Source organism: Microcaecilia unicolor, chromosome 8 (assembly GCF_901765095.1).
Source record: "Microcaecilia unicolor chromosome 8, aMicUni1.1, whole genome shotgun sequence".
NCBI lineage: Eukaryota > Metazoa > Chordata > Amphibia > Gymnophiona > Siphonopidae > Microcaecilia > Microcaecilia unicolor.
This window is the reverse complement of record NC_044038.1, coordinates 29,460,738-29,482,160: the sequence shown is the minus strand read 5'-3', so window position 1 is coordinate 29,482,160 and position 21,423 is coordinate 29,460,738. Positions and strand designations below refer to the sequence as shown.

Genomic DNA, 21,423 nt, shown 5'->3' with positions numbered 1-21,423 from the left:
AACTTGAGAGAGTCTTTCCATGAAAAATACATACTATATATATATTGAAACCAGAGCTCATCTTTAAACCTTGAAAAATAATTTTCCATGACTTACTTCTAGAGACAAGCTGTGAGAAGAGTTTGCCTCAGGGGTTGGTGACAGGGTTGACAGATTGAAAAAAAAAATTCCCACACAAAACCCGGCCCCCGCCGTCAGCTCCACCCCCGACGTCACTAACCCCGCCCCTGTCACTAACCACGCCCACCGCAACCCGCAAAAATTTCCCGCGGTGGGTCGTGGAAAGCCGCCCAATTGGGCGGGAAAACCGCAACCTTGGCAACAGTGGTTGGTGAGCAGGGAGGCCATCCCAAGCCCTTCGCTTACAGAGGCCCTGCAGTTGGCTGGCTTTTTCACAGCCTTCCCATCGGCTAGTTAAATGTTTTCCAGCTGGTGTGGTTGGCTGTTTCACAGGAGGAGGGGCCTGTAGGGTGGTCCAGTCAGTTACATCTTGATGTGCTGCTTCTGCTACTGCTCCTCCCTCCTCTTCCCCTAACTCATGCTGGCATCCAGTCCTCAACTCACACCTTCTTGGGGCCAGACTTGACTGAGATGATTTACTGCACCTTTATCCACTGCACTCTCTTCCATTGGAAAGTACTTTCAAAGTCCTTCTGTAAAAGACTTGGAAATGTGAAAAATGCTCTTGGTGGAGCTAGCAACCTGTGGCTAGTTTCCTCTCAAAATCAGAGTATATACAGCTCCACAGAGCTTTATAATAGAAATTTCTTCTTTGGAGGGGGACTGACAGTTTTCTTCTCCCCCTTTTGGCCTTCCATCTAATCAGAACTAGGGCTGGACTCTAATATCATGAGCCTTTCTTTGTAACTATCCAGGGATTCCCCCCCCCCCCCCCCCCCCCCCCCAATCATCGTCTATTTTTCCCAGCTTAATGTACTCTGGCCATCCCAATGGCAGTTCTTGATTAAAGTCATGTATCAGGGCTTCTTATTTTAATTTATTAAAAATAGTTATTGCTCAGAACTATCCACAGTTCTCAATGAAGTTATTAGTTTACTAAAACTCTGCAATCAAGAGTCCTAAATCTATGTGTTAGGTGTCATCATTGTGTGATATCAAGGATTTCCTACCTTATTCTCCCCGGGATTTGTTAGCATTGTTAGTTGGCTAGGGAGCAGAAGATCTGAGCTGAAAACTGAACTCTGGTCCCTTGAAAGAGCTGCTTTTAGCACTGTCACAAAGGTACTAGGCCATTCTCATAGGAGCTAGTGTAGACACTGAAATATTTCCATTACTAATGTGGTTGCACTGTTTAATGATATAAGCGTGTTTTTAACTTTCTTCAACTGTTTTTATAAAATAAAATGGTTCTATTGACTCTCAATTAGTGATTAGCACTCACCGGACCTTATCTGTCAGGCAGCGTTCCCCAAACTGTGGGTCGGGACCCTAAATAGGGTCACAAAACCTGCTTTTGGGGTCATGACCTAGATGGGTTTTCCATAGGTATATCATCATTCTGCATCTCCAAGGGGTCACACATTTATATTTGGCTGCAGTCACGGGGTCACAGGCACAAAAAGATTGAGACACACTGATCTAAAGTTTCTCTCAATGGCACAAAATGTGAGAATGCTATTTGATAATTCAGATCTACACCGTTCAGACTGGAGACCCTGGTTTGGATGTTTTCGCATCAGACCTGAGAAGCTGCCCAGCTCTTTAGCACCTCCAGTGGACAAACAGGAAACTTGCAAATACTCACTATGGGGCCCTTTTACTAAGCCACGGCAAAAGGTGGCTTACGGCAGTGCAAGCGCATCTTTTTTGTGCGTTCGGCGGGCCAGCTTATACTGCATCCTGGAAAAAAGACCTTTTTTTAAGGGGCCGGAAAATGGATGCACGCTGGTTTTTATGTTGCCGAACATCCATTTTCCGGCCCCTTTGACTTAGCAGTAAGATCTCACGCTCTACCCGTGCGGTAGGCATGCAGCGCGCGCACATTACTGTCTACTACCGGGTAAGTGCCACACGATAGAAAATAGAAACTTCGAAATTGAAATCATTGCTTAAATCCCACCTCTTTTCCGAGGCCTTTGCTGACCTGCACTTTTGTCCTTCTCTCCTTCTATACCTTATCCCGAAGAACCTTGTTTTAGTATTGTAAACTGTGCAGTAGCCACTGTGGACCCTCTGCAGTATATCAAGCCGTGGAAATAAATAAACAGTGCATGTGGATTACATTTTCAAATCTACATGCATTATTCTTCAAGAAAAAGTAGTCAAATGATAAGCAGGAGCAAATGTCTATGGGCTCTTGGTACCCATGGCAGGCCTAAATTTAAGAGCATAATTTTTAGGATCCTAAATTTAGGTGAATTTGTTTCAGCTAGGATCTTAAGTTTGACTGAAAATTTAGGTACCTAAATTAGGGGCTGTTTTACTAAATTGTGGTAAAATTTATAGTTACCTTAACAATGTAGGTGTATACCGTGCAGTAGCTGCAAATTTGATACGGCAACCAATGGGGACAAAACCAGTATATTTTTAATGCTTGTCCCATGTTAACGTGGCAATTAGCATGCGGTACCTGGCCACAGTTAACACGGGAGCACTTCTTAAATAGGAGGTAGTCAAGTTCTCCCGTGTTAACTGGATGTTACCCGGTTATCACATAGTAAGCGTAACATGCTGTCTAACGCTTCTACACTTGCTCTCTACCCATGCCATGCCCCCGATAGAAAAATGCTGTAACGCGCAGTTTAACACGTGAAGACAGGCAAACTACTGCAAAACCCTTTAACGCAGTTACACAGTAGCATGTTTCCACACATTAAGCGTGCGTTAGCTGTCTGATTCTATAAGCTGCCAAAAATTGCATCCGCATATTTAGGCGCTCCTCTGATTTGTGCACGCAATTTAATAGAATAAAGAGCCAATTAGCACCAATAATTGGCTTTTTAACAAGCAATTATTTGCACAAATTAGATTTAATTGGGGGCTAAAACATGTAAGTTTAGGCAAGGCCCGAAAAAGAGGGTACAGAAATTGGAGGGTCATGGGTGTTTAGAGTTACACGTGTAATTATAGAATATCGGTGCTTCATGCGTAAATTTAGGCACGGGCATTTGCACCACTTAAATTTACTCGTGACCTTTTCACTTATGCGTTATTCTATAAACTGTGCCGAACTTTAGGCGCAGTTTATAGAATACTGCTTAAATGAGTTTTTTTTCAGCACCAGTTTTTTAAGTGCCATTTATAGACTCTAGCCTCAAGTGTTTAATGCCCTTTGGTGCCTAGATGTAGATCATCAACTTTTTTGTTGTTGTTGTGGTTGTTTTTATTTAGTTTTTTTAAATTTATTTTTATTTGTTTTTGCGTCTGAGTCCATAATTTTATGTGGGTAAAACACTGTGACTGGTTTTGAAAATCTTCTGTGTGAGGATTTCCTGCCATATCTGAATAGTCTGTCGGTATAGCTGTCTTAATTAATATAGTGCGTTTCTTTTAATTGAGCTTAGCTCAGTACAGGCCTTAAATTTTTTTTTAAGTAATTTTATAAATTTGTTTTTCTTCTTCCAGTGTTCTAAACTTCTGTCTGACACAACAGTCATACAGTTCTACCCCAGCAAATTTGTGCTGATCACTGATATACTTGACACATTTGGTAAGTGCGTAAAATCTGTTAAAATAGCTCTCAACACAGATACAGTTGGCAAGGAAATCTAACTGAAACAGAGGCTTCAAAGGATGAAACAAATGCGTAGGTCAGTGGTATTTGATTTCGGTCCTCGGAGTCCGTAAATGACTTGAGTTTTCAGATTGTCCCTAATATACGTGTATCAAAACATAAACGAGTATACTGATTCCAGTCCAGTTACAACAAAGTAATATTGCACTGTTAGTAACCACTATCAACTCTTAAAATCTATTAAACTAGACTTTGAGCCCGTAAAAACGGGCTATTATAGGAAGGGGGGGTTGAAAGGCCCGCCCCCACCGCCGAGTTCGCCGCTGCCCCTCCCCCTCCGAGTTCGCGCCCCCCCCACCGAGCCGTCACCACCCACCTTCCACCCGGCCGGGCACTCGCTCCGCTATTGAAACAGCGAGGGTCCGGGAACGCAGCACTGAGCTCTGCTGAGCTGCCGACGTCGGCCTTCGTTCTTCTTCTCTGCCTGTCCCGCCCTCGTGTGACGTAACGTCGTCGAGGGCGGGACAGAGGCAGAGAAGAAGAAGGAAGGGCGATGTCGGCAGCTCAGCAGAGCTCAGTGCTGCGTTCCTGGACCCTCGCTGTTTCAATAGCGGAGCGAGGGCCCGACCGGGTAGAAGGTGGGTGGCGGCGGCGACTCGGGTGGGGGGAGCGTTAGACGGCGGTGTCCCTCCCTCAGCATTAATGTGCAGTACAGACCCTCTGTGTTCCGCCCCCCGTCATCACGTATTGACGTGGGGGCGGGGCAGAGAAGGTCTCTACTGCGCATTTGCGAGTGAGTACGGTCACTCGCCGTTTATATGTTTGATATGCTTTTTAAACACTTCTTTATACCACTTGCAAAATATGTGTATCTATATAAATCCTCACTTCTCACTCTACTTCATTCATACCACACACACTCAGCACTTTATTTATACTTATATTCAAATATATATATCATCAGTGTCTCTTCCAGTTTTCACTATGTTGATAAAAAATCTAACATTTAAACTAAATGAATTGGTCCAGCACGACATTCAAAGTCCCATCTTCATCCCACTGGAAGATTTATAAGCCATTCATGAGCTGTTATACAAATTGTTAGTAAAGATTTAATTCGAAGTTCCAATCTGTGCATACATTTTCAATTCATCATTGCGTTGCAGTTTTACTCCTTGCAACTCATTATACAATGAATTGCCAATCTCAAACGCACCGCCAGATATAGCTTGCAAAACAGCCCTCGTCCTCGCTTTCGCTGTTACTTGAGCTCAACGTCCTCATGCGCTGTGTTTTGGCTTTAACACCTGCCTCAGGAGTCCACAGTGTATCAGTGTAAATGAAACATATACATACTTGTAAAAATTGAGACTACACTAATATCTTAATAATATATATAAAATATAACAACAGAATCAATAAATATTCAGACACCGAGCATGACCATGCGAGTGAAAAAAAGTGCAATATAACACATGAAAATAAGTCCAAATAGATGTGGGAGACATAATGGAGGAGTGGCCTAGTGGTTAGGGTGGTGGACTTTGGTCCTGGGGACTGAGGAACTGAGTTCGATTCCCACTTCAGGCACAGGCAGCTCCTTGTGACTCTGGGCAAGTCACTTAACCCTCCATTGCCCCATGTAAGCCGCATTGAGCCTGCCATGAGTGGGAAAGCGCGGGGTACAATTGTAACTAAAATAAAATGGATACTATTGGAGATTCTACATGGAATGTTGCTACTATTGAAGATTCTACATGGAATGTTGCTACTATTGGAGATTCTACATGGAATGTTGCTATTCCACTAGCAACATTCCATGTAGAAGGCTGCGCAGGCTTCTGTTTCTGTGAGTCTGACGTCCGGACATCAGACTCACAGAAGCAGAAGCCTGCGTGGCCACATTGGTGATCTGCAAGGGCCGACTTCCATCTCAAATAGTAGCAACAGTGGAGGAGTGGCCTAGTGGTTAGGGTGGTGGACTTTGGTCCTGGGGACTGAGGAACTGAGTTCGATTCCCACTTCAGGCACAGGCAGCTCCTTGTGACTCTCGGCAAGTCACTTAACCCTCCATTGCCCCATGTAAGCCGCATTGAGCCTGCCATGAATGGGAAAGTGCAGGGTACAAATGTAACAAAACAAAAAAAAAAAATGTGTAACTTGAAAAGCCTGCAGGCAAAGACCCTTATAGAGAAAGGGGGGAATATAGTAACAGGAAGAAGATGGAGATGGATTTGCATGCACGCTACTTCCATTACATACAAAACTCTGTCAAGCAAATTCATTATGGTGTCCTGAAAACCCAGTCTGTCTGTAATCTTCAGGGGCTTGACATGTATTCCACTGGAAGAGGTTGTCAGTACCAGGGAGGTACCTGTCTAGCTGAGGATCAGAGGAAACATGAGATCATATAAACAGAGCAGGAGAGCTTCTTGTGGTTTATTTCTATTTTGTCAGATCAGCATTAATCCCTGATAATGGAAACCCTTACATTTTAAGAGAAACAGGCAAAGTCTTGGATTTCTATAGATATTCACATATTAAGTTTTTGTCCCAGAGAGCTTGCATTCTGAGGGAACCTGAGGCAGTGGTATATTAAGGCTTTTTCCATCTTTCATAGTACACAATTGGGATTCCGGCCATCCTTTAGCAGTGAGATGGTGCTCACCACCCTTATTGCAAGTTTCAGAAAAGAGTTGAGCATGGGCAGAAAAAAATCATTATTTTACAATTTGATATGTCCAGTGCCTTCGACACAGTTGACCATAATATATTGTTATACTTATTAAGCCACTTTGGTATAAGTGGAACTGTCTTAAAGTGGTTCCACAGTTTCCTAATATTAAGATCCTACCAAGTAGAAAATCAGGTCATATCTCCTTACCCTGGGACTCTATATGTGGAGTTTCACAAGGTTCTCCTTTATCACCCATATTATTCAATATCCTGATGGCACCACTGGATTACATACTGGAGGCTCACAGATTTAATTCCTTCATCTATGTCTCTCTGTGTCAGTTGTTCAGCGCTGCGTGCATCTGGTAGCGCTATACAAATGCTGATGATGTCACCATTTATATCCCCTTCTAAAGGGGATTACTAGAAATTATACATGAGATTACAACCAGTTTAGATTTGATGCAGTCTTGGGCATCCAGTTTCAAACTCAGATTAAATCGGGAAAAGACTAAATTCCTCATACTTACCAACCCTTATCAACTCATTTCATTAAAAAATGTCATTATTGACAACACATTCTATGACTTAGATCAATCGTTGAAAATTCTGGGCATCACATTGACCAGCATTTATCATTCGAAGCTTAGGTCTCAAGCATCTTCCATACACTATGGAAGTTAAAAAGGTTGCATCCTTTCTTCCAAAGCTCCACATTTCATACTATCACCCAATCTCTTGTACTATCCAAATTAGATTGTTATGATGCCATATATTTGGGTATTAAAACTCTCACGTTTTAAAAAATTACAAACAGCACAAAATACCATTGCCCACTTTCTATGCAGTGCTCCTCGCGTTGAGAAGGCTTCCCCTCTCTTGTTAAAACTTCACTGGCTTCCCGTAAATGCTATGATCACCTTTAAAATATTTGTGTGACTGTCATGGAATGCCTAGCACCCACCTGGGGCTAATCCTGCGGCCACTTAGAGGGTCAGCACTGCTCAGGTTCACCTGCACCTGCTCTCCACTAGCACCCTCCTCCCACTGACTGGGTCCTCCTTGCCTCTGGGCGAGTCTCACACTCTCAAGTTATTCCCTGGTGATTTCTAGGACACTGGTGCCACATTTCCTGGGGTCCCACAGTTCCTAGAAAGCACCCACATACCCAAAACACAAACCACCAGGATTCTTAATCTGTCCAGAACAAGCAGAGCTAATAAATGATTTGGTTTATAATCATAAAAAAGTAGAAAAGTGAAGTGAGGAAAAAGGTGAAAATCAGCAAGCAATAACAGGTAACCGAAAGGATCAGCATTAAACTGTCTAAACACTTAGTTACTACCTGGGTAGCACCTGGGGAGTTTCAGGAAATTAACTGCTCACAAGTCTTGAACAGGGTCTCGGGACAGAGATGCTTCTCCTCTGTACCCCCAAGCTGAGACTAAAGAAAATCCAGTACCTCCTAGCTAGATTTAAACTCCAGGGCCAATCAAAGCCCAGGGCACTAGCTTTGAAAGTATCTGGCCAATGGTACTGCAGATTGCCTTTCACCAAACTGAATCTGGAAAAGGAAGTCTTTTTCTGCAGCAGCTTTAAAACACAAAACAAATGCCATCTGCTGGCCAATTTGGAGAAATACATGTCATGAAATATTACAGTTCACAGGCTTAGAAACCCACTGGTTTATCACCCTCCTATGTGCAACAACTAATTGATTTACCTTCACATAATACAGTAAAAACACCTAAAGAATACCTCACACCAGTGGCGTAGCTAGAAGTCAATTTTTGGGTGGGCCAACAGGTTGGATGGGTGGGCACTAGACAGTGGTTTGCTGGTAAATGTTTAACAACAGGCTCTCTCCCCGGTCCACCTCTGCGCCCCCCCCCCTCAAAATTGCAGAGCTGGCTATAGCCGGGGAGAGAGCCTGGGGGGGGGGAAGGCAATGCATTAATCTCTCCAGGAAAAAAAAAAATTAAATGATCCCAGGTTCCAATCTAATTCATGTTTAATGTGGGATAATATGCCATAAATAAGTAAATAAATAAATATAAACTTTTAATGTTGAGCACCTGATTCTCAAAGTGGACATATTCCAAACACTATAATGAAAATAAAATGATTTTTTTTTCTACCTTTGTTGTCTGGTGACTTTGTTTTTCTGATCATGCTGGCCCAGTATCTGATTCTGCTGCTATCTGTCCTCTTAACTCCGTTTCCAGAGCTTCCTTTCCATTTATTTCTTTACTTTCCTCCTTTCTTCTTCATTTCTTGCTCTACATCCGTAAGTAAAAGCTGGGTCCTCTGCAGACTTGACTGTCCAGTGGATCCAGCTTCTGCCTATTTTCTCCATCCATGTGCTGTTTTTCTCCTCTCTTCCTTTTCCCTCATATATCCTTCCTCTCTCTTCCCTCCCCTCCATCCATGTCAGCATTTCTTCTCTCTCCCTTTCCCTCCATCCATGTGCATCTCCTTCCTCTGTCTTCCCTCCTCTCCATCCATGTCCAGAATTTCTTCTTTCTCCCCTCCATCCATGTGCATCTCCTTCTGTCTTCCCTTCCTTCCTCTCCATCCATGTCCAGAATTTCTTCTTTCTCCCCTCCATCCATGTGCATCTCCTTCTGTCTTCCCTTCCTTCCCCTCCATCCATGTCCAACAATTCTCTCCCTGCCCTCCCCTCCATCCACCCATGTCCAGCAACCATCCTCTCTCCACTGCCCTTCCTTCCATCCATGTCCAGCAACTCTCTTCTACCCTCCCCTCCATCCACCTATGTCCAACAACTCTCCTCTCCCCTGCCCTCCCCTCTATCCACCCATGTCCAGCAACTCCCCCGTCCTCCATTCATCTATCCATCCATATCCAGAAATTCTCCTCTCTCCCCTGCCCTCCCCTCCATGTCCAGCAATTTCTCCTCTCTCCCTGGTCCTTGTCCTCCCATCCATGTCCATCGATGCTCCTCTCTCCCCTTTGACCACCTCCCTCTCATTCCCTCTCCAGCACTCCCATTCCCCCCTCTGTCTCTCCCTTACCCAGTCTCCTAAATTCCTCCCCCATCTTTCACCCACTTCGTTAGTCCCCCATTCCCCATACTCTGCTTACCACCCCTCCCAGTCCCATCCATCTTCTGCTCCTTCCCTCAGCTCACTACCCCTCCAAGTCCCATCCTTCCTTCTGCTCACCACCCTCTGCTGAATAAAGAAGACAACGTGGATGCAGACAGCACAGCAGCTCACTGGTTTGCTTGCTGTGCTTTAAGTGAATGGCGACGGCTGCGCAGGGGAGTAGAAACAGAGATTTTTAAAAAATGGCTTCCTTCTGTAGTTGCAGCGGCGAACTGGTGGGCAGCGGCACTAAAAGCATAAAGCAGCGAAGCTCTTCAATTCCGTCCTTCGCTTTCCGTTTCCTGCCCTCTCAGCGTCCCGCCTTCCTTTGATGTCATTTCCTTTCGGGCGGGCGGGACGCTGAGAGGGCAGGAAACGGAAAGCGATGGACGGAATCGAAGAGCTTCGCTGCTTTATGCTTTTAGTGCCGCTGCCCGCCAGTTCGCCGCTGCTGCAAGTCTGGAGAGATCAGCTGGGTGGGCAGGTGGGCCTGAGCTGAAATTGGGTGGGCCTGGGCCCACCCAGGCCCACCCATAGCTACGCCCCTGCCTCACACTCCATTATCCAAACTGCAAAGATCTTTCTTACAAATCAATCCTTGTTGAAGGCTTCACATATCAGAGTACCAAACTTTGGAATTCTTTACCCAAGCAATTAAGGTACGTAGAAGATTAACTGAGATTCTGTAAATTACTAAAGGCTTTTCTATTAAGTACATATCTTATCAAAAGAGAATAAACTAATGTTGCTACCTCTCTTATATGCTTCAACATAACCAATACTCTAGCCTAGCTTCATGACAAACACAATTATTCCTAATATGTTAAAATGTTATAATTATCTGACTGTATTCTATTTTTGATGTTTTCCTTGAGTGTAAGCCACATTGAACCTGAGCTTGTTCGGCATAATGTGGGATACAAACGTCATAATAATAATTAAGGAGACTTGCCTTCATTATATTTTTGTATTATTATATGGTATAATGGAGTGAAAATGAATGATATAAAGGTGCTTGTGGTTTTTATAGTGTTATTGATATACATAGTGCTGTAGATAGTCACATATGATAAATTCCTGTGCCAGAGAACTTGCAGTCTGAGAGAAGCTGAGGCGGTGGTATATTAAAGGACTTGCCCATGTTAGCCAGTAGGATTTGAACCCTAGTTTTCCTGGTTCCAGATTGCTCTAATAAAAGAAACATGTAAGATACCACTTGCCTCTGTCCGTTTCATTACACCAGACTAACATGACTACTACCCCTTGTACTGCTCTCGCTCTGAAGTGATGGGAGTGGGTAGCCTTTTGTATTTGTTGTTGAAAAAAACATATTTTCCATTTGGGCTGTGAGGCAGATAACCCTGTATTGTTTTCGTTGCAGGAAAGCTAGTGTACGAGCGCATTTTGACCATGTGCGTCGATAATCGTGGCTCCTTGCCAGGTAATATGATCACTCCCAGTTGTCTCCGCTCATCTGCCCTTTTCCTTTCTACCATAATGCTCAGATGATTCTTCATATCCATTTGTCTTAGGTGTCTACTATATGAAAATTGATCTCGTGCATATTTTCTAAAGCTTTTATTTTCTTCAGAAGACGTCATTCTTAAAAGAATGGCCAAAGTTCAATATACTGTATCAGGGTCCGTGGAGCATTTGCAGAACTCCAACCGCGTGGCTGTTCATCTTCAGGCTGGTGCCTGGTTAACTTGCCACTTAAAGTTAGGATAGCTGTTTTGATGTTCTAATTTAATGCGGTTACTTAGACGGAGGACTGCTAAATTGCTTCGCCACCCAAACTCTGCCTCTCCAGCCTGCCCCTAATATATCCGGCAGGTGATATTCAGTGGCACTAATTGGTTAAGCAGGGTTTAACCAGGCAGGAGCCTTTCCTTTTGAATATTGACCCTTGAATGTTTTGAGTACATAAGCTTCGCCATACTGGGACAAACCAAATGTCCATCAAGCCCAGTATCCTGTTTCCAACTGTGGCCAATCCAGGTCACAAGTACCTGGCAGGAAACAGATTTTACGCTGCTTATCCTAGGAATAACTATTGGGTTTTCCCCCAAGTCCATCTTAATGGCTTATGGACTTTCCTCTTAGGAACTTGTCCAAACCTTTTTTTAAAAAAACCTACTATTCTTATCGCTTTTACCACATTCTCTGGCAGCGAATTACACAGCTTAATTATACGTTGAGTGAAAAAATATTTTCTCCAAACTGTTTTAAATTTTACTTCATTGTGTGTCCCCTAGTCTTTGTACAGGGTGAGGCAAAAAAAATGTAACTCTCCTAGAGTTTTTTGTTGTTGTTGTTTTCTTCTTAGCAACCGCTTTGAATGTGAAATTTTACAGCTTTATTTGTTGTTACCATCTGTGTTTATGTGCTGAGTGGAATGAGGCTTTTCAGCATGACCACCAGTGATTTTTCACAGGTTCAAAAATGTTTGCACTTAAAACTACCATTATATGGAAAAAGGAAATGGTACCAGCTTACTTTTAATGATGTTACATTGATGTAGAATTGTTGGAGGCCTGTCACAAGCTGCACCCAAAGCCACAAACAATAGCCGAACTTCCCAAAGCAACTGAAGGCCTGTGTTAAAGGTGGGGGTGGACACACTGAGCATTCAAAGTGACTGTGAAATTCTGGCACATTGTTAATTCCATTGTTTCAATGACATTATTTTACTGTGTTTTTTTTAGCTCGAACATTTTTAACGCCCAAAAATTGCTAGGTAGTAATGCTAAAATGTCAGTAACATCAACATTTTCTTCAGATAATTAAATGTTGTTTAATGGCAATACGTAAGTATGATGACTAAGTACATTAAATTTCTCATTGAAATTCAAAGCAGTTGCTGAGAAAAGAGCAAAAACTCCAGGGGGTTACTTTTTTTTTTTTTTGCCTCACCCTGTATTTTTGGTAAGAGTGAACAAGTGATTCGTGTCTACCCGTTTCACTCTACGCTGTATTTTATAGGCCTCTATCATATCTCACCCTCAGCCGTCTCTTCTCCATGCTGAAGAACCCGAACCTCTTCAGCCTTTCCTCATAGGGAGTACTTCAGGATAAGCATGTTTGTTGCGGAAGAGCTAGTGACTGGGGCTTTTGGGGTTGTCACCTGTACTTTAGTTTGCAGCCTGGCAGTTGGAAAATGTAATTGGGGGACATCCGATTCCCCCGGTGCTGGTTTTAAATAAAAGATATTGCACCGGTGGGGTTGGAATATTGGCAAACCCAAGAACAGTAATGTTTTTTCATCTTGGAACAGTGTGCCTGTGTGGGGCGTTCGGAAAAACAACCAGCACAGCAGCTGAATGTTAAACAGGAGCAGAAGAAAAGAATCTGACCTCAGTGAAACACGAACAAACCACATTACTGTGTTTGTGGTTTTTTCCCCTACTGGGATTCATGGTGGAGCGTTGCATAGATTATGCCTTGGATCAAAATTTCTAAAAGTGTTTTGCTTTTCTTTTGCATTTAACGGTTAGACATCCAGCAGGTAGTTTGAAAGCAAGTGAAAGCTTTTCTCACTGCTTATAATCTAATTAAAGGGTAGGTTGACAGTGTGGGGAAAAAAGTGAGATAATTTTCCATCCTTTGTATGCAGTTACAGGATAAAATTTTGGTATCTGATTTGTTAAATCCGGTTGAGAATTGTTCAAGTGACTTAAGGTTGGAATGTAAAAAATAAAATAAACCTTCATGAACACAGTCACTGGCTTAAAATATATAGGGGTCGATATCTGAAGGGATTTAACTGGTCAGAAATGGCTCCTGGCCAATGAAATTGCTTGTTCGGGGCTAACTGCTAATTTTCAGCGGCACTTAACTGGATATTGCCACTAAAAATATCCGGTTAGTGCCTAACGAGAAACCAGCTATTTTGGGGGCGTTCCAGGGGCAGAGTCAGCACTTGGTCGATTAAGTGCTGATACTCAGTGTCACGAAATGCCTAGCCACCCTCCTGGGTCTAACCCTGCGGCCACTTAGAGGGTCTATCCCCAACACAGCTCGTCCGCCTGCCACCTGGGCATGTACTCAACACCTGTACCCTCCTCCCACCGACTGGGTCCTAACCGCCTCGGGCCAGTGCCATGCTCTCAAGGTATTTCACAATGATTTCTTGGTTACTGGGGCCACACTTCCAGTGGTCCCACAGTTCCTAGAAAGCACTCACAGACCCAACACACACACCACCAGGATTCTTAGTCAGTCCAGACAAGCAGAGGCAATAAACTAAAGGTTTATTGTCATTAAAAATTAGAACAGTGAAATAGAAAAGGTGCAATCAGCAAACAATAACAGGTAACTGAATATGGATCAATTATAAAACTATCTAAACATTTGTTTACTATCTAAATAGTACCTGGGAAGTTCAGGAAATATAACTGCTCACAGGGTCTCAGTAAAGAGGTCTTTCTCGCTTTACTTCCAAACTGAGACTGGAGAAAAATCCAGTATTTCCAGACTGAATTTGAGCTCCTGGGCCAATCAGAGCCCAGAACAAGATTTTTTAAAAGTAGCTGGCCACATCACTGCAAGTTACTTCTTCTCTGTGTGCTAACTAAGGGGCACTTTTACAAAGGTGCGCCAAAAAATGGCCTGTGGCAGTGTGGGCGAATGTTTTGGGACGCTCGCTGGACCATTTCTCAACCGCGTCTGGAAAAAAAGGGGGGGTTGGGCTAGGAAATGAACGTGAGGCAGAATTAAAAGCATCGTGTGTCTACGATCTGAGCCCTTAACACCACCCATTGACTTAGCCGTAAGGGCTCATGCATTACCCACACAGAGCATGCGCCAACTGCTGATTACCGCTGGGAACGCCCCCGCGGTAGAAACTAGAAAATTATTTTCTACTGCGGGTTTTCGGCGTGCACCAAGCTTGGAATTACTACCAGCTGCACGCGCTACCCGGGCAGTAATACTGATTTGACAAATGCTACATGCGCATAGGCCGTTATGCGCCTTTGCAAAAGGGCCCCTAAAGAAGGAACAGTCATTTCTCTGTAACAGGTTTAAACATAAACGTGCACCATCTGCTAGCCAGATTAGAGAAATACACATCAAGAAACAATAACAGTTTACAGGCTTAAAACCCTGTGTTCTGTCACACTCCGCTCTTAACCAGCCAAGGTATGAATAGGATTGCATAAAAGTCAGTCTTATTTTTATGAACTTCACCATAACCGGTTAAGTGCAGAATTTCTCACAACCCACTATGTTTTTGATGGCTCTATATACCCAGAAATTCAATGCTGGAGCCCAGACGTGGTCTGGCATTGAATTTCTGGGGATAATACCGGCAGCGATCAGCAAAACTCTGTCACCGGTTGAATATCGGACCCATATAGGCCAGAGTTGCGTGTGCATAGAGAGGGGCACATGAAAGTTGTCTTTTTTTAAGAGTGACCTTCAACTTGGGTAATGTGAGGGACAGTCAAAGGTGAAATTGGTCCTTGTGGGTTTATAGAGCTTAAAATCTTATGTTACAAAAAAGTCTGTAACTGGTTTATTTTCTGGCTGCTGGGCACCTTGCTAACCTCTGACTCATTGATGTGAAATTGGTGCTCTGCTGCACTGAGCAGCACTAGGAAAGAACTAACCATTAGATTAGGTTTGGGCAGATCATTTCCCTAAGGTATTTAAATATATTAAAATATTTATATGCTGCCTTTCAATTTGTTAGTGGTGTATAGCAGTGTTTCTCAAGTCGTTCCTGGAGTACCCTCTTGTTAGTCAGGTTTTCAGGCTATCCATAATGAATATGCATGAAAGAGATTTGCATACAGTGGAGACAATATATGCAAGTCGGTCTCCTGCATATTCAATGTAGGAATCCTGAAAACCCGACTGGCAAAGGGGTACTCCAGGACCAACTTGGAAACACTGGTGTATAATAACTCAAAATACAAACCAGCACACAAACAGGTTTCCCCAAAACACCACTCTAACATGTAATAATTGCTTTCAGAATTAGAGAATTGATCATTACTGACTTTTTTTTTTCTCGGTGTATTACAGATAATTTTAATCCAGACGATGCGAGTGACACTGCGAAAGAGACCTGCCTTAACTGGTTCTTCAAGATAGCGTCAATCAGAGAACTGATTCCCAGATTGTATCTTTTAATCTGTGCTCCTGTGCCAGGCTGCCAGAGCGTTAGCTGCACCGTATTCCTTGCATAGCTGATTAGGATTTATTTACCACCATTTTTGAAGAAATTCTGTCAGGCAGTATACAACAAAAATAAGTCAAACATAAGCCATAGACAATTACAGCAGTAAAAATATTCAAATAACAATACAAGGTATGGCATAGTATGCTACATTACAATGTCAATACGGTATGGAACAAAACATTTTAATAGACAGCATAGGGTGTAAGTAAAGATGGAATTTATAGATATACTAGCCGTTGAGCCCGTAAAAACGGGCTAGTAAAGGAAGGGGGGTTTGAAAGGCCCCCCCCCCCCCTGGGGTCGCTGCGGCCCCTCCCCCCCCGGCGTCGCCGCCCCTCCCCCCCCCCCCCCCCCCCCCCCGGAGTTCCCTCCGCCACCCCTCCACCCGGGCCGGGTACCTCGCTTCACTATTCAAACCGCCGGAACGCAGCTCACAGCTCATCTGAGCTGCCGTCGGCCTTCCTTCTTCTCTCCGTGTGTTACGCCCTCGTGTGACGTAGTGTCGGCGAGGGTGGGACACAGGCAGGTAAGGAAGGCCAACGGCAGCTCAGATGAGCTGTGTGCTGCGTTCTGGCGGTTTGAATAGTGAAGCCAGGTACCCGGGCCGGGTGGAGGGTAGGTGGCAGCGGCGACTCCGGGTGGGTGGGGGGAGCGGTAGCGGCAACCCTGGTGGGGGGGGAGCGGTGGTGACTGCGGTTCCCTCACTCGCAGGTGCGCAGGTTCCCTCTCTGTCACGCCCCCGTCATCACGTATTGACACGGGGGTGGGACAGAGAGGGTCTCTACTGCGCATTTGCGAGTGAGTACGCCTCTAGCCATTTATATGTTTGATAAGGTGAGTAACAGGAGTAAGAAAATAAGGGGACTAATTTAAAGAAAGTTGCTTCAGAATAAAATTATCTTAACTAGGCTAGGAGTGCATAAACATGCCCTGCTATTATATGTGCAGCTGTTGTCCTCCTTTGTGTGTGTGTGTGATTAGCAAGTTAATCCATAAAAGGCCTGGTTGAAGAGTCAAGTTTTCACCTGCTTCCTGATGTAGAGATAGTCTTGTGTTAAGCAAAGCCTTTCAGGGAGTGCATTCCAGGGTGTGGGAGCTACTCCGGAGAAGACTGCTGGCCTGTGTGTCCTTTGGAAAGCGTGTGATTAGGGGATACTCCTTGGGGAGGGCCTTGGTGACCTTGGAGGTGTGTAGAGAGAGATCCAGTTCAAGTACTCAGCTCCATTTCTTTTGAAGAATAGAAGTGGATTGTCCTCTCGTTCATGGAAGGTTGTCATAACTGTCTACAGTGCCCGAGTGCATAGCCGTAGAATAAGCCATGAATTTTTCCAGGTGTTCTGGGCTTCAGAATTTGCAAAAGAGCATTTATTCCCTCTTTGGCGGTGTTCCAACTCTCCCTCCCCCAATCAAAGTCTGTCCTGTGTGTCTTACCTTTTACCGATTGTAGCTCATTTGTGCTGAAACAAGGTTTTATGTTTTTTATTTCATTTGTAACTTGACCTCACTGTAGTGTGCAAACATAGGTACACATAAGGCGTAGCGGCAGTGGCGTACCAAGGGGGTGGGGCAGTCCGCTTCGGGTGCACGCCGCTGGGGGGGTGCCGCGGCGCGCGCCTGTGGGCTCCGACTTCGCGAACTTCGCTCGTTCGCTGCAGCTCCCTCTGCCCCGGAACAGGAAGTAACGGCGTGCACCCCGGGGAGGGGGGGGGGGTCATTTCGCCAGGGAGGGGGGAAGGTGTCATTTCGCAGGTGGGGGGGGGGGCGCATCGGCGATCCGCACCGGGTGCCATCCACGCTAGGAACACCACTGCATAGCGGGGGTGCTTATCATGCTGCTGGATTGAGGAGCGAATGAAAGCTTGTCCAGTGGCCTATTCTATTCCGAGACCCAGCAACAAAAGTTATTCGTTCCAGTGGAGCAGTGCTGGAAGTGATCATTTAAGGAAAAGAATAATGATTTCATGCTTCTTCCTTGATCTTTATGCTACCCATATTATTTTTATGGCCCCACATCTGTTCTGGGTTGGGAATTAACTCAGTCCCTCCAAGAGCTTCATACTAACACAGTGTAATTAAAGAGTCTTTATGGCTTCTCCTGGTTAGTATAACGGTGAGTATCCCTGCCTGTCATGCAGGAGACCAGAGTTCAGTTCCCCGATGGGGGAGGCTGGTGACATCGAATTGCCCCTTGCTTTAATTAGAGAGCATGAAATGAAACTGCAATGAAGTAAATTAAAAGCAACATCAGGAAATACTGTTTTTTTTCACTGAAAAGGTAGTGGATGCCTTGAACACCCTAATGGTAATTGGGAGAAAAACAGTCTGGTCCCTTTTATGCTTTGTGACGTCTTGTGTTCCACTTATGTTTAAACCTTTAATTTTCTTTTTATATTAGACCATTACATTTCTCCATTTGGGTGGGTTTTTTTTTAGTCCTTGTGGATCTTTGGCTCACCAATCGTTTTCTTCACTGTTCTGTATTTTTTAGGGATGAAAACAGTGACGCAATTCAAAGAAATGTAGGGGTGAAAATCAGGGTTGCCAGGTGGAAAATTTTTTTCCCGCCCAAAGTCAAACCCCGCCCCTGACACCACCCCCGCCGTCATTGGCCCCGCCCAGAATGTCACTAACCCCGCCCAAAACGTCACTAACCCCGCCCCCCGCGGTCGAAAAAACCGCCCAAAAGACCCAAAACAAGCCCAAAAACCCGCAACCCGCCGCGGGCAAAAATTTCCCGTGGCGGGTCGCAGAAAACCGCCCAATTGGGCGGTAAAACCGCCCACCTGGCAACACTGGTGAAAGTACAGAGGAGCTCTATTTAGCAAGAGGGGGTGGGATCAAAGCAAAACCAATGACATAGAGGGATGTAACTGCAGAGTGCCAGGTACAATCCTAAACAAAAGTGGGGGGAGGGGGTAACCTGCATGTTCTGTACAGAGCCCAACCATGTTACTATGAAAGTGTGTGTGAATATTTTGTAGATCGGTAGTTGCTTAAAAGTTGAGAAATAGAGCATTGAAAATACAATTCTTCATGGCCATTGGTTTCTGTGACAGATTCTTTGCTTTCTGCTTGTCAATAGCTGCCATTGCAGATATCCTGTGAGAATTTAGTTCTTGCACCTGTATGAGCGCTATTTTGTTTAACGGCTCCTTAACTACTTTGTTATAGCTATGTGGAAGCTGCAATTCTGAAATGCAACAAATTCCTGTCCAAAACGTAAGACAACGTAGCATACTTAGAGACAGTGGCATAGCCATGGGGGGCCTGGGCCCCCCAATTTAAGTTTGGTGTCCCCCCCCCCCCAGGGTCTGCTGGTTTGGCTAGCAGGGGTCCCCAGGCCGCACCAGCAGAAGGTTTCCTCCGGCAATAGGCCACGCTGCCTGCCCTTCTTCCCCCCCCCCTCCCCCATGCGCATGCTTGTTTTTAGTGAAATTCAGCATGTGTGAGCTTCGCACATGCTCAATTTCATTAAAAACAAGCATTTGCACCGGGGCAGGAAAGCGGGTCAGGCAGAATGGTGGCAAATATCGCCGCAGGAAAACTTCTGCTGGCGGGGCTTGGGGATTCCCGCCAGCCCAGGTATGTGGGGTTACGAGGGGGGTCAAGAGTGGTTGGGAGGTACGGCAAAATCTGCCCCACACTTTGGGGCTCATGCTCCCTCCCAAATCAAGGTCTGGCTATGTCTCTGCTTAGAGGGGACACATAAACAAACAGTGGATCCAAAAGGAGTCCTCTCACAGAAGGTGTTTCCTAAACAAGGTCTTTATTCCAAATGAATAAAAATGACCCGACACGAGTCGTGTTTGGGCCGTAAAGGCCTGCGTCAGGGGTCTATCAATTTCCAATAAAGAAATAATCTTGCAGAATAAATAACACACAGTTAACTTTCCGCTAACTGAGAAATCGCATCAAAAGTGCTGCTGGGCGACCTCCTCCGTTGATAGACCCCTGACGCAGGCCTTTACGGCGGAAACACGACTCGTGTCGGGTCATTTTTATTCATTTGGAATAAAGACCTTGTTTAGGAAACACCTTCTGTGAGAGGACTCCTTTTGGATCCACTGTTTGTTTGTGTTGACTTTCGTTTCTCCTGTGGAGAGATCACCCGCTGTTGGTGTTGGCTTAGAAGGGGACACACAGCATGAAGTAAATTTTACAGTGTAAGGGTGTTGAGAGTGTGGCAGGAGATGACAAGAAAAATGTGTATGTACATTAGAGATCAAACTTTCAAGACACGGATTTGGACACCTATTAACTCGTACTGGTCATACGGTATTTATTAAATGTAGGTTCTATGCCCTTATTCTGGGATTGACCTTATACAAACCAAGAAACAAGTTGAGGTGATTAATATATTAGCTTTCAAGGATTATATTTCATTCATGAGGTTAGCATATTTCCCATTTCAACTTTATTTGGATAAAATGGTGTGTAGACGTATTAGTCCACTTTTAGAAGTAATAAATAGAAACAAAACAAAAACTGAATACATTTCGAAGGCAATAGTGGCCTTCAAAAGTTGATCCAAAAAATGTATCATTTTTGTTTTGTTTTATTTTTATTTATCAACCTTATTTGAGATACCATTTACAATCATTTTAAGGATGTAGAGAAGGAGAAGGGTCAGATTAGGAGGCCTAGTTACAAAGAAATGTAAGATTACCTCAGAAAAGGAAGGGGGAGGGAGGGCCTTAATAAAAGAGACAGTGACTTGGGAGAAATCCACAATTTCGGGAATAACATGTATAAAATGTTTGTACGTTTGGGTAGCTTGCCAGGTGCCCATGACCTGGATTGGCCGCTGTTGGGAACAGGATGCTGGGCTCAATGGACCTTTGGTCTTTTCCCAGTATGGCATTACTTATGTACTTAAGTAAAAGCTGCTACGTCTGGGGAACAGGTAATAACTTGTCTGTTAGAGAAGGTATGTTTAAATTGATACGTTTTAAGAGCTGTTATAGGGGTCCTTTTACTAAGGTGTGCAGAAAAATGGCCTGCGGTAGTGTAGGTGTGAATTTGGGCGTGTGCCTGTAAAAAAGGCCTTTTTAAAATGTTTGACGAAAATGGACGTGCAGCAAAATCAAAATTGGCGCGTCCATTTAGGGTCTGAGACCTTACCGCCAGCCATTGACCTAGCAGTAAAGTGTCACACGGTAACTGGGCAGTAATGACCTACGCGTGCCAAATGCCACTTGGCGCATGTCCAATATGCGCGTCTGAAAATTAAAAAATTATTTTTCAGATTTGCATATCAGACGCATGCCAAAATTGAAATTACCGCAAGAGCCATGCGATAGCCGGGTAGTAACTCCAATTTGGCATGTTGGGAGCGTGTAGACGCTTTCGTGGCTTAGTAAAAGGGCCCCTTAAATCTTTCAAAAGAGTGTTCAGCATGAATATCACGAGGAAGAAAATCCCAAAGGGTGGGTGCTACAACTCTGAAGCAAGGATACTTTGCAAAACGTAAACAGGCTCTTAGATGTGAGGGGACAACCAGAAGACCTTATTCTCCCAGCGGAGAGATCACTCATTCATATAGGGTGTAAGGAAGTTAAACAGGAAGAGATGGAATACTTGTACGGAGAATCTGATAAGTGAGGACCCAGAGCCTGGCAGTCTGCAGACATGGGTTGAAGTCTGGGCCAAGACTTTAGTGTGCCAACTTGAATGTGTCGACAAAGACCACCAAAGGTCCTAATCTCTGCAACACAACCAAACTAAAGCACATAATGGACGTAACACAACTCGTCCGTTCTCCG

The 21,423-nt window shown here is 44.4% G+C and overlaps 1 protein-coding gene across 1 annotated transcript in view; it reads left to right on the top strand.

Annotated features, from left to right (window-relative positions):
- Positions 1–21,423, top strand: part of VPS35L (VPS35 endosomal protein sorting factor like) — a 112,746-nt gene that overhangs the window by 22,244 nt on the left and 69,079 nt on the right. The window contains exons 8-11 of the mRNA XM_030212427.1: positions 3,586–3,670; positions 10,859–10,918; positions 15,505–15,601; positions 18,833–18,880. Of these exons, the coding sequence (XP_030068287.1) occupies positions 3,586–3,670; positions 10,859–10,918; positions 15,505–15,601; positions 18,833–18,880 (290 nt within the window). The remainder of the gene's footprint in view (positions 1–3,585; positions 3,671–10,858; positions 10,919–15,504; positions 15,602–18,832; positions 18,881–21,423) is intronic.